This window comes from Apis cerana, linkage group LG3 (genome assembly GCF_029169275.1).
Source record: "Apis cerana isolate GH-2021 linkage group LG3, AcerK_1.0, whole genome shotgun sequence".
NCBI classification, from domain to species: domain Eukaryota; kingdom Metazoa; phylum Arthropoda; class Insecta; order Hymenoptera; family Apidae; genus Apis; species Apis cerana.
Window position 1 is genome coordinate 2425320 of NC_083854.1, and position 27878 is coordinate 2453197.

At 21.6% G+C, this 27878-nt stretch overlaps 2 protein-coding genes and 1 long non-coding RNA gene across 8 annotated transcripts in view; 2 read left to right on the forward strand and 1 right to left on the reverse strand.

Moving 5' to 3' along the window:
• The first annotated feature begins 533 nt into the window (after positions 1 to 533).
• LOC114577427 (tudor domain-containing protein 5) lies at positions 534 to 11677 on the forward strand. Of its 4 annotated transcripts, none has more exons than XM_062073383.1 (10): positions 556 to 843; positions 1144 to 2478; positions 2564 to 2766; positions 2955 to 3093; positions 3168 to 3389; positions 3497 to 3598; positions 8392 to 10507; positions 10594 to 10789; positions 10861 to 11035; positions 11109 to 11677. In XM_062073383.1, exons 2-10 carry the CDS (start codon positions 1207 to 1209, stop codon positions 11163 to 11165), a joined length of 4482 nt encoding a protein of 1493 aa, XP_061929367.1. In that variant the 5' UTR covers positions 556 to 843; positions 1144 to 1206; the 3' UTR covers positions 11166 to 11677. The 4 variants fall into 4 exon arrangements, with proteins under 4 accessions (XP_061929364.1, XP_061929365.1, XP_061929367.1 ...); XM_062073382.1 differs by having other exon boundaries at positions 557 to 1051; XM_062073380.1 differs by lacking the exons at positions 8392 to 10507; positions 10594 to 10789; positions 10861 to 11035; positions 11109 to 11677 and having other exon boundaries at positions 534 to 1051; positions 3497 to 7250.
• Positions 11678 to 12242: 565 nt separating this feature from the next.
• Positions 12243 to 27878, reverse strand: part of LOC107997138 (FMRFamide receptor) — a 29348-nt gene continuing 13712 nt past the window's right edge. For both annotated transcript variants that reach the window (XM_062073386.1, XM_062073385.1), the window contains exons 2-5: positions 18794 to 19644; positions 17773 to 18041; positions 17490 to 17679; positions 12243 to 15326 (exon numbers count right to left, since the gene is read on the reverse strand). In XM_062073386.1, the coding sequence (XP_061929370.1) occupies positions 14751 to 15326; positions 17490 to 17679; positions 17773 to 18041; positions 18794 to 19090 (1332 nt within the window). In that variant the 5' untranslated portion in view covers positions 19091 to 19644 and the 3' untranslated portion in view covers positions 12243 to 14750. The remainder of the gene's footprint in view (positions 15327 to 17489; positions 17680 to 17772; positions 18042 to 18793; positions 19645 to 27878) is intronic.
• LOC133665880 (uncharacterized) lies at positions 20092 to 27646 on the forward strand. Of its 2 annotated transcripts, none has more exons than XR_009829322.1 (2): positions 20092 to 20549; positions 26758 to 27646. It is a non-coding gene; the product is annotated as an uncharacterized LOC133665880 (long non-coding RNA). The 2 variants fall into 2 exon arrangements; XR_009829321.1 differs by lacking the exon at positions 20092 to 20549 and adding an exon at positions 25558 to 25966.

The following is a 27878-nucleotide window of genomic DNA, read 5'->3' on the forward strand; positions in this document are numbered from 1 at the left end:
TGTATGTTATTAAAAAAATAATACTTTTATGTAACTATATATATATATATATATATGTATATATATACAAAACGTACAATATTTGTATACACATTATTAGTTTGAACAAACATTGAAATTTAGAGATGTTTATGTTTCTCCTATTATTTTATGTAGAAATAAATATGAACTTCTACGTATGAGGTCGTGACAATCTACAAAATATTATACATGAAATTCTCTTTTGAATATTTAATTAGTGCTCTTTTTAGTCTTTATTTTTTAATTAATGAACATAATATCAATTTTTTATTTTAATTGAATAAAATTATATTTATGATTTATATAATGATACTATTGATCAATAATATTGATGATAAATAATTTTATATTTAATTATTCAATTGAAAGTATTAAGATAATTTATTTAAATTTTAAATATTATGCATTAATTTTTTATACTAATATTTTTTTATATAAAATCAATAATATTTAAAATATTTTATTATAATATAATCAAATCAAATTTCTAATCTATATAAAATCATGTATAAATCGATAAGAAAAGACAGTTGCTGATTGGCTATAATATAGTATATTTTTTTTCGATATGTATTTAATATTTGTTGTGGTTTTATATTAATTTCAATGTAAATATTAAATTATAAATTTTAATAGTTAAAATGTTTTTTTAAATACATCATTGTAACTTTTTTAATATATAACTTTATAAAAGTTTATAAAAGTTTATAAAAGTTTTTAAAAATTCGATTGTAATATTATCGTAAATATTTTGATAGTTTGCGCGGCAAATAGAGAGAGATATAAGGTTTTGAATTGTACTGATTATTGTCTGTTTTACAGGTAGGTTAGTTTTTCGAGTACTTAGTAGTATGGTGTTTGGCTCCTTCGTGAATTTAAAAAGCTTTTGGTATAATTTAATCTAAATTAAATTGTAGTAAAAAATTCAATATTTAATATATATATTTTAAAAATTTTTATCACGTTAGGCAAATATTATAATTAAAAATAAATTAATAAATTATTTAATAATCTATTGTTTACAATTTTTGTGAGTTTGATTTTAAAAATTATTTAATGTTCAAATAATTTTTTGTATATTAAAATATAAAAAATATAAAAAATTATTCAACTTATTTACAGAGTGAAATATTTATAAGTGAGTGGTTGATAGAAATCATAGATTATTTAATTAAATATTTTAAAATGCAAGTAAATTCACAAAAACGTGAGAATACTCAAACTACAATATTAGCATTATTACTTACACATAAAGGAGGATGTACTCTACGGCAGTTAAATAATGATTATTATGAAACAGAAGGTGAACATATACCATGGAAAGAACTTGGATATAGCTCTTTATTAGCTTTTCTATATAGTATGTCAAAAACAGTTCAAATAGAAAATAAAAATAATACATTTATTATACAAGGAATTGCTTCTGAAAAATCCAAACATGTTAGTAAATTAGTAGCTGGTCAAAAATGTCAGAAACCATTTTTTGGAAGAAAATTTTATAAACCAAATCATTATTTTCCTACAACTGCTCCTCCTCGAATTCGTATACCAGCTGAGATATTAAGTAGGATAATCAGTTTAGTTAATGATCATCCAGATGGCGTAAATAAATATTATGTCCTTCAAGAAATTCATTTGTGCATGCCTTTTGCAAACATTACTATGAAAGACATGGAAGAGCAATTACAGGAATTATCACATACGATTTTTCAAACAAGTACTAAAATTTATCCAATACATGCTAAAGTTAAAGGATTTAATCATTTAAAAAATTATAACAATATGACTTCTAATTCTAAATCTATATCTCAAAATGGAGAAAAATATAAATCTGTAACTGTTGCTGGAGATGAAGATTCAAATGATATATTAAATTATGATGAAGAAGATATTTTAGAGTTTTCACATTCTGATTCTTTTTATTCAAAATCAATTAAAAGCAAATCTACATCAAGCTTTATAAAAGAAACTGTATTTAAATATCAAGATCAAGAGACAGAATGTCTCCAAAATGAAACTCCAAAAACTCAACATAATAATGATATTCAAGTTCAGACGAAATTGAATAATAGTATTGAAAAAGATGAAGAAAATGTTTTAGATAAAAAAAATGTTGAAATACTTATAAATGAAAGAATCAAATTTCGTTTGGAAAAACTTATACAAAATCATCATGATGGAATTTGGTGTGCTGATCTACCAAAGAAATATCTAGAAGAATATAAAGTATCTTTGAATTATGAAGAATTAGGTTTTAATAGTGTTAGAGAATTTGCATCACAGTTACCTGATATCTTTCATTGCATTCAGCCTCATAATGCAGGAGATTTTATGCTTTATTATGCAAAAAGAGAAATACCTTCAAATAAAATAAAAGAGAATGATAAAATTAATAATATTACAGATTGGTATAACATTTATGAAACAATTGATGAAGAAGCACTTCCAGCAGAAGTGGTAAAGATTTTTGTTTGAATATAAAGATTTTATTAATTATTGATTAAAATTTAATAATATTAATTTGATAATATTAAATTTTTAGTCACCTGATACATGTAAAATATTAATACCAGATAATGTAATGAGTATTGGAGAATATGTAGGTTACATAAATGTTGCAGATTTAGCACAAAATGAGGAACCTTTTATAGAAGTTTTTGTTGTAGAAGTATTTACACCCTCATTCTTTTGGATACAACTTCGTAAAAAACAAAAAGTATTTATAAAGTTTATGGATGATTTACAGTATGTATGATTAAAATAAATAATTCTTATATTATTATAATTGTATTATAATTTATTATTCATAAATATATTATATATATTAATAAATATACATATATTAATAAATTATAATTCATTATAATTCATTATGTATTATAATTCATAATATCTATATTAATAAATCTATATTAATAATTGCTTTTTTGCAGTAAATTTTATACAATGAATCATGAGCAATATGTGATTCCACTAGTTGTACTAGAAAGAGGTTTAAATTGCGCATGTATATATAATGGGTTATGGCATAGAGGTATAATCAAAAGTGTAAAACCAGATTTACAAGTCACTGTAAGCATATATATAACTGATTGAGATTATTGTAACTGTATGTAATAATCATAGTTGATAACAATTTATTATAGGTAATGTTTTATGACTATGGAACATTAAAAACATATTCTCCAGGAACAGTATATTACTTGCATAGAATGTTTTCCAATTTACCAGCTCAAGCAATACCATGTGGTTTAATTAATACAAGACCATATAAAGGATCTAAATGGTCTCGTGGTGCTACTTATTATTTTGCAGTAAGAACATCTAAAATACCTTTAGTTGCAACAATTGCATCAGTTAATATAGAGGTAAGAATATTATTAATATAAATATAAAATATTTAAATAATATTTATTTTAATTTTTTTTAAAAATAATTATTAATTCAATCATTCATTAGTTATTTTTTATTTTAGGATAATTCTATGATAATAAGTTTGACTGATACATTGGAAGAAGAAGATGTACATATTAATGATTGGTTAGTTGAACAGAACTTAGCAGAACATGGAAAAATGGTTTGTATGAAAAAACGAAATTTTCCATTTCAATATTATTTAGAATGTCAAAAACGTTTTAAACAATATAAATTTAGTAATAGTCGCGAAATGGAAACAAATTCTGAAAATAAAACACTATATAATTTAAATTTTGATGAAAGTTTATCTCATAATAATAATTCTAAAAAAATAAATAATAATAAAGAAAATTCATATAATGAATTAATTTTATATAAAGAAAAATCCAAGAAATCGCAATCTCTTGAATATAATCATTCTTGCAAAAATGATTTTTCAAACGAAAAAATAAATAGCTTTACAATAAATTCTGAAAAAAAAAATACAAAAAAAATAGAATCTTTGTATGAATTATTAAATCTTAAAATAAAGTCTATTCATTCTAAAATTAATAATAATAATCATATTAATAAAATTAAAGAGAGAGGAAATGAAAGATATTTAGAATCTAGTTTTATATTAAGTAATCCCATTGTAAAAAAATTGTATGAAAAATCTGATAATACTAAATCTAATATTTCATCAGTTGTTAAAAATATAAAAAATGATATCTCAGATACTGATACTTTATCTCTATCTGTTAAAACCAAAGAAAATAGTGATATGTCAGATGATATTTCATTGATTACTCTATCTCCTAAAAAAACAAAAAATAATGATGTATCAGATACTGATACTGAATCAATTGCTTTATCTGTTAGAAACAGAAAAAATAATGATGTGGTAATAAATAATAAATATGATATTTTACAAAAACATAATAATATTCCAAAACAATATGCTTATCATTTTGATGTACATACTTCAGAAGATGAATTAGATTTTAATGATATTAGAAAGTCTATTGGTACATGTAATGAAGTATACAAAACAGAGTATACAGATTGGTCTGTTATTGACAAAAAACAAGAAAAAAAATATTCACAAGAAAATGTATTTAAGATACCACATAAAACAAGTTTTAGGAAAAAAAATATACCAATAGCTGAAAATTGTTTTATAAAAGCAGTATATAATAGTTCTTATTCAACTTTGAATGATAAAGATACACAATGGACACCAGCTGGAAATATTAATAAAATGTCAGATGTATCTCCGTTAATTATAAAAAATATTGAAAAACGTAAAAAAAATATTTCAAATAATATGACAGTTATTATACCTCAAAAAATATTGGAAACATTAACAGATGAAAAATTTTCTGAAAAATTACCTAATATATCTAAAAATATAGAAGAAATTCAATCAATTAATTTATCACAGGAAATTGATAATGTTAATAATTTAAAATATACAAATAACAATGATACATTTCATAATACAAATTTTAAAACACATTCAGAAGATTACAAACAGAATCATTATATTTGTATGAAAGCAATTCCTAAAAGAAAATTATTAGAAAAATTATTGTCATTAAAAGATACATCAAATGATATTTTAAACATAGATTCAGATGATTTAAGCACATCACAAGAATCTATATTATCTGAATATAATAATGATAATAATAATGATAAATATACAAAAGAAGTATATAAAAATGATATAAATAATGAAGATATATCAAATGAATCCCGTTCGAAAATTCATCCTAAATGTCTTCCATATTCTGTTAAAGTAGATATGACAGATTTATACACACAAGAGTCATTTAAATCTATGAATAATGATTCAGATTTATATAAGAAAGAATTATCTGAAACATCATCAAAAAGTTTATTTGCAAGCAATACAGAATTAGTAGAATATGTGCCATCAGATTCAATATTATCACAACAAACTACATTAGCAAAAGAATTCAATTTAATAAAAAAATATAATTCTCCAGAAAAACCATTATTAGATATGGAAATAAAAAAATCAGAACAATTATTAAAAGAAGAATCAATATTAAATGAAAAAATCACACAAACACAAATATCATCTAAAGAACTAGTATCAAAATCATTTACGATTAGTAATTTAGATGTAAATGAGGAAGAAATTCCAGTAACTTCATCAAAATCATCCGAACTTATAAACAATTTAGAATTAGTAGAATATGTGCCATCAGATTCAACATTATCACAACAAATTACATTAGCAGAAGAATTCAATTTAATTAAAAAATGTAATTCTCCGGAAAAACTATTATTAGATATGGAAATAAAAAAATCAGAACAATTATTAAAAGAAGAATCAATATTAAATGAAAAAATCACACAAACACAAATATCATCTAAAGAACTAGTATCAAAATCATTTACGACTAGTAATTTAGATGTAAATGAGGAAGAAATTCCAGTAACTTCATCAAAATCATCCGAACTTGTAAACAATTTAGAATTAGTAGAATATGTGCCATCAGATTCAACAGTATTACAAAAAATTACATTAATAGAAGAATTTGATTTAATAAAAAAATATAATTCTGTAGAAAAATTATTAGAAAAAAAAGAATCAGAAATATTAAAAGAAAAAGTAATATTAAATGAAAAAATTAAACAAATAGAAATATCATCAGTAAGAGAATCAACACCAGAATCATTTGTGACTAATAATTTAGATGAAAATGAGGAAAAAACTCCAGTAACTTCTTCAGTAAAATCATCTGAATTTGTAAACAATTTAGAATTAACGGAATATGTATCATCGGATTCAACATTATCACAACAAATTACATTAACAGAAGAGTCTGATTTAATTAAAAAATGTAATTCTGTAGAAAAATTATTAGATGTAGAAAAAAAGGAATCAAAAGAATCATTAAAAGAAAAATCAATTTTAAGTGAAGAAATCACACAAACACAAACGTCATTTATAAAAGAACTTGTACCATCTGAAATTTCTAATATACCAATTTTAAATGATATTGATATTGATTCTGATGAAGAAGAATGGGATGTTCAAGTATCATATGCTGATGTTTGTAATCTTCTTAAAAAACCATTTAATGAGAATAATCAGAATCAATTTGATCATAAAGAATTTAATTCACATCTAAAAATAGAAGAAATAAATGATTCTGAGTCAATTGAAGATACAAGCAATACAAAAATATATGAAGATACAAAAGCTAATCATGAAGTTATGTATTCAGATAATCAAGATTCAAATAAAATCACTGATATTCAAATTTATAAAGATGCAGAAAGTGATACTCATGAAATTATATATGCTACAGATAAAATAGCTAATCAAGATAAAACAAAAAACGTAACGAATCAATGTATAAAGTATGAAACTCAAATGCCAATAATAGATTCTGAAGTAACTTCAGAATTAAATAATAAATATACATTTAATTTAAATAATACTATATCATGCAAGTTACAAGGTAAAGCAAAAACGTTAGTAGAAATGTTAAATAAAGCAAAATTAATGCAAAAAGATTGTTGAGAAATAAATATTGAATAATATAAATTTTTAAATTTTAATTAAAATATTCTTATTTGTAATTATCTAATATTACTTTGGATTTTTTGTAAAAAATTTTATTTTTAATACTTATTTTACTCAAATCAAAAATTAATTAGGAAAACATATATATAAAAAATATATATTTTTTCAAGCTCGCTTTGAAATTTTGTTTAATGATGAAATAAAATATTTTTAAAAAAATTCTTCAGTGATATTGAAAAAGGAAATGCAGAAATTAAAAAAAATTATTAAACAAAATATTTATTTATACTTATAGAATAATTTGAGTTTTCTGATTTTTTAAATTTAAATTAATTTTTATTTTTGTTTTTTTTTATACATTGTGTATAATTAAATATATGATATAATTTATAATCATTTATGATTTTTAGTTTTAGTTAATAGAAATTTATGTTTATATGAAAGAATCCATCAAACATTTATTCTAAAATACTCTAAATAATAATAGTATAATATTTAATGATTGTAAAATATTATTGTACATTATTATTGTTATGATAGATGAAAGCAATACAATAAAAATGAATAATAAAATTTGTTAACTAGCCACAATTAGAATCATATCTAATTGAAAAAGATATATTTTTAAGAAAAATTAAAATATCAATTTTTTTCTATAAATGAGTGCATACACATTAGTTACAATTAATTAACGAAAAATTAATGTAGCGCGGTCATAAATTTATTAAAATTTATTAAAATATTTTAGATGTTGAAACATATCATTTATATGATATATTTTTAGATTAATAAAATGTCTGACCTTTGTTTAAAAATGAAATAGAATTTGAGAATATATTTTTTTATTTCCATCAAAAATATGCATTTTAATTTTATAACAATTATTAGATGAATTATAATTTAAAAAATTGTAATCAAATTTCAAAATTAATTCAAAAATAAATTTTACAGCTTAAGATTTACAATACTTTTATAAATTATCTTATAGTTCTATGCATAATTATATCAATAGTTTATGAATTATTATTGAATTGTTATTAATTTATGATATTAATTATGATTGCATTTATCTTTCCATTTACTATACATTTATTTACTGTAATTATTTAATTACAGTATTGTATTTATATAACTTAGTATAACAGATTCTTTTTTATGTTTTTTGGGAAAAATACGACCTTTATGTTATGGAAAATCTTGTATTATTTTTGTTCTAATAAAAATATTTAGATAAAAAATCAACTGTCTACATTTCACTATATACCAATAGTTTTATAATTTCTGTAATAACTCATAAAGTGATAATTTTTCCCAAACTAATTAATTTAAAGGGATATGTGCTAAATAATAAATATATAAATGTATATATTAGAATATTATTTGATGTTTTTTTACTGTTTTTTAATTAGGTAGATAAAGTTGATATGAGTAATTTGTTGCTTTATGTGGAAGAAAATTTAATATTATCACCGGAACAATTTTATGAAGAAGAAGAAACTAATACATCTAATAATGAAAATTTATCTGATAATGCCATTAATATGCCCTTGATATCACCACAAAGTACTTTAAATGATGAACTTTTTAAGCCTTCATCAGACTGCACATCGCTTGATGAACAAAAAAAATTACTAATAGAAGAAGACATTCAAGATCATACTTTTCAAAATAATTCAACATCTAATATATCTACTTTTAATAAAAATAATACTAATCCATTTATACAAGATGAATCTCTTTATGATCAACTTAATGATGATATAAGTCCTCAAAAATTTATGCAATTATGGCAAGAAAATATGCAAATACAAATGCAAATAAGTGCAACACTTAATATACTTCTTAATAAAGTAATAGATTCCACAAAAAATGTAAATGATAATTTAACGAGTGATGAAAGTACTTTAAATATAATAAAAAATGCATTTTTACATGCTAATAAAAGAATGCCAATATTTACAGATTCTTCAAGTACAAACATTACAAATACACAAAAAAATATATTTTTTTCAAATGAAAATATTAATAGAGAAAAAAATACTGCTATAAATCAGCAATCATCTTATACTGATTATTTTCAAAATTCTAATATTAAAAATTGTAATTTTTTAATGTCTACAAATAATGTTTTTGATACAATAAATCAATCTTTATCAAATCAAGAGATATCAGATATTCCTCTAGAATTTGAAAAATATAATTGCAAATCTTTTGGAAATGATATTGATTCTGATCAAATATCTATGGAAGATTCAATAAATGATAAAACATCTTTGAAAGAAACAAATCCTTTTAGACTTAGTTTAGCAGGTAAATTACAAATACTTGATACACAAGAAGAAAATTCTTCATGTTCTAATGAAGATGAATTATTACATGTTCTACATAAAAATTGCGACGCGATTGTGAAAGAGCATGATTTGATAAATTGTGAGAATGATAATTCAAAGATGAACTACACAAATCAACTTAATCATAATGATTCATTTGCATTGAATGAAAAATCTTTTAATTTAAATGTAGATGAAGTTATAAATACAACATCCAAAATTACTATTGATGATGAAATTACACAACATAGTATTTGTAATAAAGAAATGGAAAAATCATTTATATTAAATACAAAATCTTTTAATTGGAATATAGATGAAGTTATTAATACAACATCCAAAATTACTACTGATAATCAAGTTACACAACATAGTATTCATAACAAAGAAATGGAAAAATCATTTACATTAAATGCAAAATCTTTAAATGTAGATGAAGTTATTAATACTACATCCAAAATTACTACTGATGATCAAGCTGTACAACATAATATTCGTAATAAAGAAATGGAGAAACATTGTTTTTCACCATCAAAGAAAACTCTTATTGATAGTAATTTACAATATGTTGAAAATGCATACAAACATGAGCCAATAACAATTGATTCTAATTTTAATCAGTCTTTATGGAAAAAACATACTGAGTTTGTTGTATCAGGAGAAATTCCAAATTGTAAAACTATTAATGAAAATATTACATTTTTTCCAAATTATGATTCAAGTAATTATATATCTTCAACTTTATTGCATGAGCACAGTTCAGAATATTCTACATTAGCAAATACGAATATTAATGGAAAACATTTAACACATACATCTACTTCTCATACATTATATAGTTCATCTCCAATAATAGAACTTAATGAAGTGCAATATAATCAAAAATCAATAGCAAATTCAAATAAAATAAATAATATATCTACCAAAATATTATGTAAACCACTTAAAGATACTACTCAATTAAAAAATTGTAATAAAATTTATTCTATTTCTGAAAATAATGATGAAAAAGGAATATGTAATAAGATTCAACAGGAAAACAATTATGAAAATATCTTAAATTTTGAAGTTAATGCTAATGCTATGGAAATGAAAAATTCATATTCAAAAAAAACTGAATTAAATACTATTGAAAACGCCACATATATTCCAGAATATTTATCTCTGAATCATAAAATATTATTTCAAGTAGTTGGTATGTTTTATTATACAAATTAATTAATTAATTATATTTTTTATATTCTATAATTAACAGATATAATTTTTTTATTATTTTTCTAGCATTACCTAAACAGATAGTACATATATTTCACTATCAAGAAGAAGGATATTTATTAGTAGATGAGTTTATTGAAATATTTAATGAAACAGAAAAAATTTTAGATATGATAAACTTATTACATACATTCAATATACGTGTACAATTTAAAGAAATTGATAGAACTAAGAATTCCCTACAATTCATAAAAACTAACAGGTAATCATTACAAATATTTTATTAAAACTAATGCTTTTTATTTGATAAATATAAAACTATAATTCTTTTAGCACAATGTCAAAAGCAACATATGATATAGTAAATGGTACTAATAAACTATATTTAATGTCTTTGAAATTAGCTCTAAAAATATTACATAAATTGGAAATTATTTCACAAAAAGATATTGCTGATATTTTTATAAATGAAATATTTTTAAATGATTCAAATGTACATAAAATTTGGGTAAATATTATATATTATTATTATTATATTATGATATATTTTATATATATTATATATAACAATTTTTTTTTAGTTAATTACCAATGCATATAGACTATTTAAATATAATATTGAAATGGGCAATAATTAAATAAGTACTATATATATTTTAAATAATATGTAACTATAATATGTATATTAGGTATTAATCTAATTTTTGTAATACTTATATTTACATATTTTGTTACTTATACAAGTTATGTAAGATGAATAATTTAAGAAAAATAACAATATATTTTTTCAACATATGATTTATATGTAATTATATTGTATATGAAGATTAAGTCATTGATATGCAGTAAAAGTTCATTTATTTAAATTCATTGGAGGACAAATAGATCATATAATAGTTTATAAACTATTTATGTATCTAAATATTTTTCGTTCTTAAGAATAGAAATTTATGTTCAAATATGGATTTAATTGGCAAAATTTTATTTAATCAAATATTAAATAAAATTTCATTTCAATAAATAAAGTTCTATTATATTTTACAATTATATATAAATCAAAAATTTCATTATAATTTATTTTTTATCATGAAACAAGTATAAAAATTATTTAGATATTGAAATATAAATGACAAATTTTATGCATGTTAAATATTTGCATTTTTTTTTCCTTTAAATATCCATTCCTTTTTAAATAATTGATGAAGATATTTAACATAAATATTAAGTTCAATTTTGATATTAATTTAAATTCAAATAGTTTAAGAACGTAGTTAATTATGAAACATTTGAAAAACTTTTAAAATAAAAATTATTAATACGATTCTTTTATACCGCCAAGTATCATGCACCCTCTAGTGATGATTTTTAGACTTAAGTAAAAAAACGTAAGGAGGAACTTGCATTGATTCGAATTATATCGGAGTGATAAGTGATATTTTACTTTGAATTTTATATTTAATACTTTGATTTTTTTTATTAAAATATAATGGCAAGTTCAACTGATCCAGAGCCAAAAATAACTGGCTTTGCAAAATATTATAATAGTAGTACCACACAAGGTCGAGCAAATGTAAGTAACCTCAAAATTTACGTCTTACCGTGTGGTTTTCTAAAAATCTTAAAAATATATTTAAATCTTAATTTCATTATTTTCTTTTTTTACAGGTAGCTTTAACAACTATTGGTGGATTAGTTGCTTTAGGTTTATATTTGTATTTTAAACCAAAAAAAAGTAAGCAAGTATCTGAAAAGTGATTTCAACATTAAATGGTATAGACACATTATGTAATAATAATTTTTGTGTTATATTACTTTTATTAGGAATAAAAAATTATTCATTATTCATGGATTAATAATGATTGATTATTCATGATTAATAATGTCCTATTGTATATTATTATTTTTTCATGCTAAATAGCAGTGAAAAAATATATAAAAATTTAATATGTTCTTGAATATTTGAAATACTATGTATAAATTAAATAAATATGTAAATATAAAAATTAATTTCATTATATATTTCTATTATTTTTATAAATTTCTTTTTGTAAATTTATAATATATAATTGTAATTGATATTATTGGTATTATTAAAATATAATATAAAAAATATATTAAATTAGTGAAAGCCAATTAGAACATCTATAGATAAAAATTATAATATAGATGTACATTATAAAAAAATAAAATAAATAAATTCATTAGGGAAGAAATTATATAATTAATAATTAATTTGTAGAATTTGTGATTATTTTTATTATATACATATGAAATCACAAGAATTTTGAATTTAATTATTTATTAATCGAAATTTTAGGATTAGGATTAAAATACAATATATATATTTATATGATTCATATTAATTTTTATCATATAACTATGAGAGCGTTTTTTTTCCCTCTATTTGATCTTATATTTTTGTATAGATATTTTAAAAATAATAAAATTTCATTATTTCATAATATTTTTATGTTTTCAATTTAAATCAATCTAAATACATGATCATCAAAAATGATCATTAAATCAATTATACTTATTTTTATTTAATATATATTGAAAATTAAACTTAATTTATTTACTATATTTATATATTACTTGTAATATTTTCTATTAACTATAAAAATTTATGCTTATGCTTATTTGTGAATTATAAGAAATGGAACAAAATATACATTTAATATCTAGTATGCTTCTTTTTTTTAAATATGTTAAATATATTTAACAAAATTATACGAAATTTATAGAAGAATTTATTTCGAAAGAATGTAAAAGAATTTAAAAGATTTACTTATAATAAATAATTTCAGGTACATATTTATATTACATTCTAAACTACTAAGGCGTAAAATTTTTATAAAAAATACTTTTTAAAATAAAAATATATTAAAACATATATATATATATTTTTATTTTATTATATTTTGAATAAAAAAATATCAAATAAGAAGAATGTATAGAATGTATTTATTTTATATAAAGATAAGACATATCTTATAATAATAAACATAAATAATACTTATTATTTAATTTTGTATAATTTTGATAAGTATAACATACCTTAGTATTTCAGAGTAATAAGCGATTATAATAAATATAATATTTTTATGTGTTTGATATTTCAAACAGACAACAGACACTCGCGCACACACATATAAATATTTTATTATAAATAATATTTCGAAACATTCGAATTCATTCTATACGATTTAAATATTTACTTATCTTTTCATTTATTATTTTTCAATATAAAAATGAATTAACTTTTATTTAAATTGAATTTGAATATTTATTTACAATATTATTTTTAATCATTTCAAAAATGAATAAACAAATTTTGCATAATATTTGTATTCAAATTTTATTAAAAAATTATAATTCCAATATTTTAATATTTTTTTGATTATTTAAAAAGATAATTATTACAGATATATTTTGTTCTTTATACATCAAGTATATGTGAATGAAAAATTTCATTATCGCCAAATATCAAAATAATATAGTTTATGAATGTATTTTCTAAAATCTTTGTGCGTTTTAATGAAAAAAGAAAAAAATTTTTTTTTACACAAAGATTATATTGTCTATTTTAATTAAATAATTTTATTTTTACATAAGGTAATCATTTGTTTTATATGTTTTGTAATAGATACATAAACACACACTAATTAATATTAGATTTATTATCACAATATTTTTTTTCTAAATATTTTTTGATATCGACAATTATATCTTTTAAATTTTATTTTCGTTTTAAATATATTTATTATGCTTTTAAACATATTAATTTTACATATTATAATTTTTTATTTTAATGATCAAATATTTTTTATACATTATGAAGCAATTTTATGAATATAATAAAATATATCGCACTTATAATGTCAATAATTATTCAATTCTAACAAAAATTTAATCAAATCAAATCATTAATCAATTATGAATTTACTTTTAAGATATTTCTAATTTATATTAAGTTAATAGGATTATTATTAGATTTAATAGGATATAAAAATAAATTTAAAATTATTCGATGATTTTATTTGAATATTAATATTTATCGATGATAAAGACATTTATACTTTCAAACTTAATCGAATGTTTTCGATTTAAATGGTTTTTTCATTTGTAAAAAATTTCCTCATTTATTTTGCCTAATAAAGAAGTATTCGTTGTTGTTGATTAATAACTGGTCGACTTATTGGAATTAAATTATTTAAAATTTTTTATAGCGTAGAATCTACATCTTTTTTACTCCATCCATTTTGCGCATTCGATGTTCTGGACATCTGACTAGGACTTCTTGCAGGATAATAAATACAAGGTCCTGGACTGGCAGGTCTTCCCGACATTTTGATACTCTGTCGTGTACTACCATTTGAAATATTGTTATTTCTATTGATACTCGATCTGTTAAGATGATAATGTCTGATAGAGTTTCTTAATTCTATATTGGTCATATTAGTAACGATTGATTCATCATAATGGAATTCTGGACTATCTCTTCCAGGTCCGAATAGTTTTGAACTGCAAAATAACTTTAGAAATATCCTCTTGAATTTTCTACCGAAGATCACGTAGATAATGAAATTGATACTACTATTAATTGTCACAAGAAGATTGCCTGTCTGTACCAGCCAAAGTGGCGGATCGTTGAGAAAAGTCTCGTGAATATTTGAGGCGAGCGGTAGAATGTTGCAAATTAGGAAAACAATCACCACACAAAGTAACATCGTTGCCAATCCAATTTCACGTCTCTGATGTCGTGAAAGCTGTTGCAAATCTCTGTTCGCTTTTCTCACCTGAAAAATGATAATTTTATTATTAGTATTCAAAATTTTTTATTAATATTTTTAATTATTTTTTTTAATATGATAAAATTTTAATTTTATTTGAATTGAAATAAATACAAAAACTAAATTATATAAAAAAAATCTATTTTTCTGTAATTATACAAATTGTATTGAAAAAACATAAATGAATATTTTTTAATGTAAAATACATTTATTGAAATTATAATAGAAATATAAATAAAAAAAATTAAAAAAATATAAAAGAAAAAACAAATTAAGAAATAATTAAAGTTTATTCTAAATGAAATAATGACTGAATATTTTTACTTTTTCAGATTGTTGCATGATTTATATATTATTTTATAATGAATGTAATAAACTTGCAAAAAATATGCAAGCTTTAAATAGAATCAGACAGCATAATAGCTTTGTTATTATTTTTGTATTTTTTCAGTTTTCTTTCTCTTTATTGATTTATACAAAAATATGAAGCTGAATTCATTAAGAATAATCTAAATTTTATGCATTTCTTAAATTATTATTTTTATTTGATTCTTATAATGCTTTTTTTTTAGTTTTAAATGGTAAAAAATACAAGTAAAGTTATTTTTTCATTTATTATTTTTTTCTATTTTATTGTTGTCTATTTTAAATTTGATTATAAAAATTTTTTTAAAAAATATTATAGTGATAAATCACAAAAATTTAAAGACATAATACTACTGTTTAAAAATATGGAAGCAGTAAAAAAAGCAGTAAAAAAAAAACATTAAAAAAAATATTAAAAAGACATTAAATTTAAATCTATAATTAAAATAATAAAATAATATATATAATAAAGAAATATAAGAATAAAGATGATGACAAAATTTTAGAAAAATATAAATTTTTCATTTATTAAAAAATATTTACTTTCTTTGTTTAGCTCATTAACTAATTTCAAAAGTAGATAATATATATAACTTGATGTAATATGTAGAAATTTTATCATTTATTTTATTACTTATTCCAAAGTTTTGAATCTTCTTCGAATTTATAATATATTTTTCCAAAATCTCGATAAAATAAATTCTTTTTTCATTTCATTTATATTAACGAATAAAAAGAAAAACATAAGTAGAAATATAATTTGTGATACCAAAAATTTCGAGAAATCATTTTTTGTGATATTATTAAGACAATTTTTTATGAAAGAAATTGTACAAAGTTATGTGAAAATTTATTTATTCGATTTATTATTTTTTTTAATAAAAAAATTTATTATTTATTTTTTCGTTAACACTTCTTGAAATTAGTATATTCATGTTCTTAAAGAAATGATTGCAATGATGCACAAATTGCATCATGTGCATCATTGCATAAATTATATAAAAAGTTGTTTTAACCGTAATAAAATAAAGCGTATTTGCTTTCATGAGGTTTTGAATGAATAAATTTAAAAAAAAGAAGAAGATAAATTGACCATAATAAAACATATATTCATCGTTCCATTCTAAAGCATATATTCTTAAATTATCTATGTATTCATAAATTTACTTTTTTCTTTTTTTTGTCTTTATGGTAATATGTTGTAATGATGCATTCATATTATAGTTTTTACTTTTTACCTGGTACTTGAATATAATATCTGAGTAAAATAATTTAAATAAGTGGTGCTGGATTTAAATTTCGCATTAAAATGTAACTTTGCTTATTTAATAATGTCAAATTAATTAATATTTTTATCAATACAAAATATTATTGTATTTCGAATTCATTTATCAAATAATAGAATGATGAAATATATATGTATATGTATATAATTAAACAAAAAAATTTTTTTGATTTTTGAAATTAAATTGCAAAGACAATATTTTCGATGGTATTATAAAAATATTTTATAAAAAAAATCGTATCTCTTGTTAAAACACATTTCATATTTTATTAAATTTGTTAATAAAAGAATTAATTCGTCTTTTTTAAAGTGTTTGTTTTCAAATATAATATTCACGAAGAAAATAAAATATACAATATACTGAATAAAAATCTTAGAGAACTTTATGATAACAGTTAAAAGAATTTTTTTTTAAAATATTCAATTTACATGATTCTATTAATATGAAAGTATTCGATATCGAAGTTTTGTGCATTTTTAAATTTTAGATGATACAAGAAAAAGGTTATTTTACTTACCCTTCGATAAATAGCTACATTGAAGATCACTAAAGCAAGGAAAGGAAAAAGGTAACAAATAAAAAAATACATCCAATGGACGTAAAGTGTGACATATAAATTGTTGCTTCTTAAATCAGCTGGATACACGCAATATACAGTAACGTTGTATTTCCAGTGAGTTTCTGTGTAATACTCTACTTCCCAAAATCTGTAGAAAAAAGAAATTATTTATTATAAATATATTAACAGAATATATTAACAGAATTCAAATTTCGATCTAATGAATATCAAAATTACTTACTTTGGTAAATTATAAAAAAAGGAGAATATCAAAATAATCGCCACAGCTAATCGAGCTCGTCCATATGTACAAAAAGATCTAGCTTGTAAGGGGTGACATACTGCGATATACCTCTCAAGTGTCACAGTCAGAGTCAAATATACCGTTGCTATATGTGCCATACATGATAATGGATATAAGAATCGGACTATCTTCGGGTAGACGATGAACCTATAGTCGAACAGCAGGCCAGTGTATGTGTAAATTGCGATTAAGCCATAAATCAATATCTGAAAATGTCATAATCTTTTTTTCACTTATTTTATTTGTTTCCGCTCATTCTTCAAGCGGAATAATGAAAACAGTTGAAAGTAGAATAAAAAAAAATTCTCTTCAAGTAATTAAGATTTTTTCTCAAATAATAAAAATATTCTGATTTAATTGGAGAAAAATTCCTTTATTTTTGTATGTACAAATTGCATTAAAAATGAACCATATTTAAAAGTGAAGTCAAAAACTAATTATTTGAATACTTAAGAGATTTTGATATTAATTTTGAAATTATAAAAGATTTTTGCGTGATAATAAAAATAAATATTTTTATCAAAATCAAAAATATATAATGAAAAATACAATGAAAAATTTATTGAATATCAAAATGTATTGAAATTGAAATTTTACACTGTTATGATGTGTTAATGATATTTCTATTTGAATTTCTTTACATTTCTACATTTAGCTTATATCTTTAATAAAACAATAAATTAACAAAAATTCTGAGAGAATATATAAATGATAGTTAATAAATAAATTCATGGACGATGGAATTCATATATTTGTATATTATTTCTATTTTAGCAACCCTTTTAAACTACTTTCTCTAGAACATAATGCCTGTATAAATTTTTAAAAACTTTTCAAAATCAACTGTTAGCAATTTTTCTTCGAACATGTTTATTTTATTTTTTTTATTAATTAATCTATTAATATATTAATATATTAATTTTTTAAATACATTTATTAATATTATAATATTACTTACCGAAATGATAATTAACATAGTGTCACACCTGGCTAGACCAATTAGCAAATAATTAATCGATGATTTCATTTGCGGCCTCGAAAGAATGATCATCGAAATTGCGTTGCCAAATATTCCAAAAATTCCGATCAAATTTACTAGTATACCATAAATAATGAAATCGAAGAGACCGCTCGAATTGATTTCTTGTTTACACTCAAGTGGTTCTCTCGTATTCTCTTCGATCGATAAATTTTTCGATAATTGACTAGCATTGTAGTAACTAGTGTAGTTCGAAACTTCGAGGTTTATTTCCATCGTTTTCAACTACCTTCGTTTCACTTTTTCGCCCGATTCTTCATTAGTGTTCTTCGTTTCATTTAGCTTTTACGTCACCATTTTTGATTATTTTTGTTATATTTATACATATTAATTCTTTTTATGTATTAATTTCTCCTATATTAAAGAAATATTTATTCACGAATGAATTTATCCGTTATTTCACTTTTATATCTGTATAATTCAATTCTGCATTATATGATTTCAATATGCATTAAGAATATGACTTAAGATATTTATTATCTTATTTTATTATCTTTTGATTCCACTTTCACTATCTTTTGATTTTGTAAGAATCTAGAATCAATAGTTTTGGTAACATGATGAAGAAGATTTTTTTGATCAAAACCTTAAAATGCTATCTTATTTCTTGTTGTTCTTCTATTTTCTTAAGTATTATTGAATTCTGTAATTCAGTTTGCTTGGTCTTGATGAAAGTTTTGATGTAAATTTCTTGTATTTGCATCTGTAACGTAACGTAACTTTGCAGCAATCGATAATTCGATTTCCTTTCGGCTTTTATTCTCATAAATCTGTAATCAAAAATTGCAAACTATGTTAAAATGCAATATTAAAATTACTTTTACTGAATAGGATAAAATATTAAATCTAATAATTAACAGATATTTATCTAATATTATATAAACATGTATGTACATATGTATAATGATTATAAAAAGTATTTGTAAATATTACCCTTACTTTTTGATGAAATATTTTTTTATAAAATTTTAACAATATCAAATTTTTGTAAACTTATAAAAGTACTATTAAATAATATAAAATATAATATACTCGAATATAATTAATTATAAATTTTTTGATATATATAATAATGTACAAATATTTTTTTAATCACTGTATCTATTCACTGCTTTCTGAAGAGAAAAAGAAAAAAATTCTAACAAATACCGCCAGAGATCGGGAGTGTCGCTTTGTGTTTCTGTTCGAAACTCAATACGACGTGTATCGAAAGTTATATTCCGTGTTCTTTATCGCGTAACATTTAAAAACGGCGCGTGAAGTTTTCGTTGTGGGTGATCATCAAATTGTCAAATTTGTTGACTCTTCTCTAACGTAAAAGAGAAATATTTATATATATACTGTCTAACTATATATAATATATTCGAATATATGTAGACATTAACTTTGACCTTATTAAGTAAACAGTAACACATAGGGAAGGGAGGATATGTATAAGCAGATGATATTCGATATTTGTGATTCAGTGATTTCATGACTTTGAATGATGTTTTAACTAATAATAAATTTTTTTATATTAACGGCTCAGTGAAACAAACGAACTTTAATGATATATAAAAATATAATAAGAATGAAAACGAAACTGTGTTTTATATCCAGAATATTTCAAAGTTTGCTTGCTATTGTATACCTAGAAGGCCGATCGGATTAAGAAGCTGTGACGTTCTACTGAACTGTAAGTTAGAAATCTTAGAAGTTTCTATAAATAATGCATGGATAGAATACATCTTTTGAACCGACTAATAATTATATGTATGATAACATATGATAAATTATTCTCTTTCTATAGAAATGTTAAACAATAAAAATACATATCTTAAATTTATTTCGAAGATAATGTTGTAATGTTACTGTAGTACATTTAAGATAGATAACAAACATATAACCTAAACATTAATTCGATTGAACATTTATTTTTCGATTGAAATGTGCACAAGATTAAATAATTAAAGATAACAATAGAGATTAAGATAAATAATAAAATGTCATTAAAATAGAAAATTACTAAAATATTATAAATGGAATATTATTAATATAAATGTCATACGAAAATTAATTTACCATCTTAGAGATATTATGAAAGCAAAAAATATATCAATTAAATATTAATATAACGTAATATTAATAAACCAATGATTCGAATATATTTAGGATTCTTTTACAATATATCTTCGTATTGAATGTTTCATAATTTTTATAAATGTTAATTAATTCACTTGAGATTTTATATATTATATTATTTTGATATTTTATTATATTATTTTGATTTTTATGTTATTATTATAGTAAGAATAGCATTATTTTCGAAATTTATATATAATATATGTATATATATATATATATATATATATATATATAATATATGTATATATATATTTAATATTTCATTGTTGAATACATATATTTGTATGTTCAAAAGATAATATATAATTACTTGCGGAAAAATTTAATAAAAAAATTAATCGTTGAGATTACATTTATTGGTAAATATTAATTTGTTGTTGAATATAAAGAGCATATAAAGAGCATATAAAGTATCAATTGGCACGTTTTAATTAATTTATTTTTTTCTAATTTCTATTTTGTCAATTTTGTGTGAACATAATTTCAATGTTTTTTGATTTTTTGATTTAATATATCGATATTTCTTCAATAAAAACTTTTCGAATTATTAATAAATTAAAATTAATTAATATAATTAATTATTAAAATTAATTAATATCATTAATAAATAATAATATTTTTATAAAAATAATGTCTATGTTTTAATATTATTGAATATTGATATCATATAATATATAATGTCGATAATATTGAACATAGAATTTATTAATAATACTTCGTTAATAATTGATTCAATATGATTTCAATATGAATAATGTTTCAATATTTTAAATTAAATTATATATTTTTTTATGTAAGAACAATAAGATGCATATAATTAAATATAATATAGATAAAAAAATTTATAAAAAAATGAAAAAATGTATATGGCTACCAAGAATGAGATATTTTGCATCGCAAAACAGTGTGTGTAATTTATACAAACAATAGATGACAGAAAAAAATTATATTTTTATTTTTTTTTATAAATATTATATTCATTATTCATTAAATCATTTCATACAAAATAAAGATAAAAAATATAAAATAATTTTTTTTATCATCTCTAAGTTTCTTTTACAGGTGACAAAATATTTTATAAAATCAATTATTCATTATAAATTTTCGATTAATTGTATTGGTATCGTACGTTGTAATATTTTTATAAATTATAGATTTTATAAATCTATAAAACTAATTTATTAAAATAGTCGTGGAAAAGATATCACATTATAAAATATAAATGTAATAAATTGATAAAATGATTTTATTCTAAATTTGATAAATTTAATTTGCGACATAGTAGAACGAAATGTTACAATTTTGTCAAAAAGGGATAAAGTTGTGCAATAAACACAACTTGTTGTGAAATATTTCATCATATCATAGCAAAATACCTATATTATCGTATAATCATTTTATCATAGATCTGATATCTCATTTTTGGCAGCGAAAAGATTAATAATAAATCTTGTTAATTTACAAATATTGAGAAACAGTATTCTAACCTAAAAAAAATCAAATTATTAGAAATTTTAACAAATTAACTTTCAAAGTATTTGTATATATTTTGAAAAAAATTATTGTGTTGTATTATTGTAATGCATATGTAATAAGTTCCTCGTATAAAAATTATCATCATGTTCTATAAATATTTGTTAGTCGTAGTCTAGTCTTCGAAGTAGCCAAATAATATCTTTGAAAGGTACGTACATTCGAAGATATGCCAGAATTCGAATAAATTATTATTCGAGAATTATTTCAAGTATAGTAAGTACATGGTGCATTAGCAACATCTCTTTAATCATAATTAAGGCTAACGACTGCATACATTGTTGTTTGAATTAACAGTTTAATGAAAACGACTCGTTACGTCGGCATCTCGCGTATAAAAGTGAATAGGGCAGTATTTGTTGTTCTATATTACTATATCACAATGCTTGTACTTCATTCTCAATTGTAGTTTCTTGTACTCTATTGTATATGATTAAGATTTGCATAATAGAAAATTTTTACAATTTTTAACAATTTAACATTTTTACAAATTCATATAGTAAAATTCTATTCATATAACTTATGAAAGATATATGTTATATATATATATCTATTTTTATTTATTTATAGTTATATATTTATTGTAAATAAATTTAACATTAGTTTTAAATTTATTTGAATATATAAAATAGGATATCCCATATTTTAATAATTACAGTTTATGAAAAATAGATCACATTTATTTTTATTTTTAATTATAGTTTATTTAACGTTAAAAAAATTTAAACATAAATTTAAATATCAATTCAATAAATATTCTATCAAGAATAATGGAGTTTGAAAACGACATATTTTCTTTGAGAATATAATTATCATTATTTTCTCGATTTAGTAATATAATTTTGTTAAATTTTTTCACTAAAATAGTTTCAGGGAATAAATAATTAATTCTCGCGTAAAATCATTCAAAGTATGGATGCAATAGCATGTAATAACGAAATCAATAGTTTCACCCTGGAACCGAGGTCACTATCATGATTAATGAACGAGTTATAATTACGGGAAGAGGACTAATAAAGTCGTTAAGACATCGTTGACCTTAAATTATCATTTATGAGTTATTTATTATGATTTGTCAGATGAGATATTCGAGAAGAAATGCGACAAAGCTCGAGGAAAAGAGTTATGTTTCATTCATTCTAACCTTTTATTTAGCACTTATTTATTTTAACTCTTTTAACTTATAGTTGAAAGAACATACTAAATGCACATCAAACGTATGCTATCAAAAAATGTGTCAACCATTAAGAGAGTTAATAATAATTTATACCATATTCCGCGAAGATATGCTTTTCTTAGTTAAGTTTAAAGTTGATTCAAAAAACAGTGTCGTCTTCGTCATTATCATAAAATTAGTTTTTCAATTTTCTTTACCTTACATGGAAATGAGTTACTTATGTATAGAGGGGCAACTTATTTGAATATAAAAAAGTTGTAATTTTAAAAATTAATTAGAAACTACTATTATAAATAGAATAAAAGTTCATTATAAAATCATTTCGATTCATCATAAAACTAGGCATTTTTTTTTCCAATGTTTTTTTGCCAACTCTAATACTAAATTTTGCAACTTTTAATAATAGTGATTTTTTTTATAAGATTAAGAATAAATCAATGTTGTAATCGATGTTTTATTATGATATCATTTATTATATTTATTAATTTTTATTATGATACTATATTTATTTATTAATAAATTTTAGTTTTATTACGTGATAAATTACATTTTTACATATTACAAGATCAATATAATTACACAGAATTGATTGTTTTTTATACCAAATTATTTGTAAAATGCTCGTATTTTTTTAAAAATAAAACCACAAATATGCACTTTTAATATGTAAATAGTAAAATTAGATATATTTAAATAATATATATATATTTATAATATTTTATATAAATAATATAAGATGGAATATATAAGAAAAATATATAAAAAATTTTATTGCTTTATTTCTTTTAATCATTTCATAAGATCAATTCGAGAAGTAAACATGTGTATAAATACTCCATGAAACTTTTCTAGACATAAATCTTTCTTGTTCTAACGTCTATGAAACATGTTTACATGGTCAGAAGAATAATTCATGATAAAAATCTGTATTTACATCTCACATATATTCATTATCAAGCGCATAATTAAGAAGTAGCAAAATGGAATAGATTGATAAAAAAATTATTAACCACTGTGCCATTTGTAAACAGCATTTGCATTTCTCTTTCGTTCTGTCATTGTAACATAAATCCATTATAAATAATGAATATCTCATTATGTAAATAATATTTATAAATGTCAAAATTATTCTCGAATTTTACAAGTTCAACGGATGTTATTGCAGTTTTTTTAAAAACTCATTTTTTTTTATTAAAAACAAATAAACTATATTATAAATCTGTTATTTCAAGGTCAATATTCGTTTAAAACGAAATACACTACAAAAGTGAAAATATCACTAGGATATATCTAGTTATTTTACAATGTAATTAAACGGTATGTAAAGAAATATTCTATGCGATATATATATATATATATATAAAGAAATAACATAAGGACATCCTAGTAATTCTAAGCAAATAAAAAAAATCGAGATTCACAAAGTTTAATTTTAAAGAGTTTTGTGAAATAAAATTTCTCTGCAGTGGACAGAAAATTTCCACTTGTTCTCGATCGTTGTGAGGTTAACACATTCGCCAATGCTGTCTTTTGACACGAAAGTTCTATTATTAAGTGAATATAAAAAATTAGATATTAGATAAATTAAAAATTTATAAATGGAATTTATTATTAAGATCGAATAAATTTTTTAATAATATAAAAAAAATATAAAATAAAAATCCTAGTTATTATAAATTATATACACAGTTGCAAATATGAAAATTATTTTGCATGCACCAGGAATCATTTAAAGATTTATAAATGTCATCAGTAAAGAATTAAAAATGACGTAGAAGTATCATCGATTGCCAAATTGACGATATTATAAATTGATGTTCATCGAAGCTTGTAAAATATACGTGGATATAGAGATTACATTTCCTTCAGCACGCAACAGTGAACATTCGTCACATTCATCAGAATAGATTCGGCCCAGTTGGCCGACTATTAAATAAACCCAATACACAACAGCGCGAAGTATTTTAACCAACATTTTATTTTACATTTTTTTTTTATCAATCTTCGTCCATAAATTTCTCGAGACAAAAGTAACGTTCCATTAAATCGACTTTGGTAAATCGGTCATATGGTGTCGAGGCTACTGATCTCGTTGCTCGTGCAAAGTGGAGCAGCCAGGAAATGAGACGGTATTACTGTCACTTATAAGTAATAACCTCCAAGTGTGAACAACATCTAACGTGTCTTCTCTTATATCGCCTATTAGACAAGTGGAATCGTGTCGTCAGGCTTTTAGATTTCGTCGTAAAAGGAAATTTGTAAGTCGATAAGGATAAATTTAAACGAGTGATTTTTCCCTTAATTGATGAAAAAAAATAATTAATTTTTTTAAAAAAGTTACACGAAATAATCCTACTCCTTTAATGCTTTAGATTTCATTTTGATTTGATAAAGAAACAGATTTTGATTATCTAGAGGAAAAATTTTATTAATATGAGACGAAGAATTAAATATATTAGGAATGATTTTTCTATATTTATTTTGTAATCGCAAATTATTTTAACAACAGGAGAATATAATTGGAAGAATAAAAAAAGAAACACGAAGAATACAATTTTTCGAAAATAACACGAAGGATATACTATTAATTAAGATTAAGAAACGAAGCTTTTATTTATTTGCGTAAATTATTGAATTAAATATTTTTTTAAAAATATGGAAAATATTTGAAAAATCAATGTGATTAATAAAAAGATTTCATCGAATTATCATAATTAAAATTACTAAAATAATATAAACGCTAAAAGTATTAACTTTTTATAGTATTATTATAAAAACTAAGAATAAATAAATATAGTGACAATTCGATCAAATCAAAAGTACCTTAACATTTGAAGAAAAATTTTATTTTTTTCACTTTTTAACTTTTAATTTGTAAAAAATTAAAAAATACATTTAAATTTATACATAAATACATTCAAAAACAAATCGATGTTCATTAAGTAGGCCAAGTTCTTGTTCTTGATTCGTAATTCACTTTTTTACGAGCATGATTCCACGTGTCTAATTCTTTTTTTCCTTTTTAAATACCGTTTTTCCGCTCAAACAGAAACAGATGGCACGAGTCGAGGCTTCGCCCCATCATTGTCAAAAATACAACGAATCGTTGCAACGAGGGAGACGAGAAAGAGGCGCAGATGTTGAAATATCGTTTAGCCTTCGTTTAGAAAGTGGAATAACCGTGCCACGAGATGGGAATGCGATAAGTGGTAACAGTCGTTTAAGATCAGACGGCGTGTCTCCTTTTACTCGCGTCAAGAAAAATAAATTTCAATTCTATTATGTTTGTTATTATTACTTTCTTGCTTTTCTTGGTGATATTCGATTACAGCGAGCACAATTTCGAAATTTCGAATCCAAGTATGATCCTTATGTCGTATTCTCCGGGATTTAACCGTGATATCATTTTATTTTTTTTTAAAAAAAGATCCAGATACGATTGTAAATTGCACGATAGCATGTGCGATTATTTTCGGTTCACCGTGGTCGAGTTCTACGAAACCTCTTCTCGTCGTTCTTACGCACGACCCATTTTTGAACTGTCGCGATTTTTAGAGAATCCTCATCGTTTAATAATTTTTTATTTTCATCGTTTAAAAAATTTTTTTAAAGCTAGAATTAGAATTGAAACATAGCCGAAGAATTCTGAATTGTAAACTATATTACCTTGGTTCGCATAAAAATTAAAAATACTAATTAATCATATTTGCTTTAATATAGATACAACAATATAGTTAATCAAAGAAAGAAATAAACTTATTTAAAGTAACATATATAATTCTATTTGTATAATAAGTAAATATTTATACAAAATCAAATCATTATGACTCTGAACATTATTGTACATTTAAATTTGTATAAACGCGTAAACATTTAATAATAAAATTCGAAGCCTCGTGTCGCTCATACAAGTTAAGAGAATAAAAGTTATTTTGAAATCTCTCGTCTTATAAATATCTTAGAGATATGTATTAAAGAGTGTTTTGTTTCTCGTCAATTTTTGCAAAAACTCTAACTCTGTCCAAGTCGTGAAATACAATTGCATGAATGAATGGATCGATAAATACGAGCGAATGTTCGCAAATGTCGTGTACGAAACTCGAGCAGAAAATCTCGCGAACATTTGGCGGTTGATCGTCGAGAGTGAGGAGCGGGATTTCTGGTGATGTC

What these genes read in the sequence shown, in the direction of transcription:
- LOC114577427 (XM_062073380.1), top strand. Translation starts at nt 1,207, where the DNA reads ATGCAAGTAAATTCACAAAAACGTGAGAATACTCAAACTACAATATTA. An exon ending in AACCAGATTTACAAGTCACT is followed by an intron (nt 3,094 to 3,167) that starts GTAAGCATATAT and finishes AATTTATTATAG; the next exon opens with GTAATGTTTTATGACTATGG. An exon ending in TTGCATCAGTTAATATAGAG is followed by an intron (nt 3,390 to 3,496) that starts GTAAGAATATTA and finishes TTTTTATTTTAG; the next exon opens with GATAATTCTATGATAATAAG.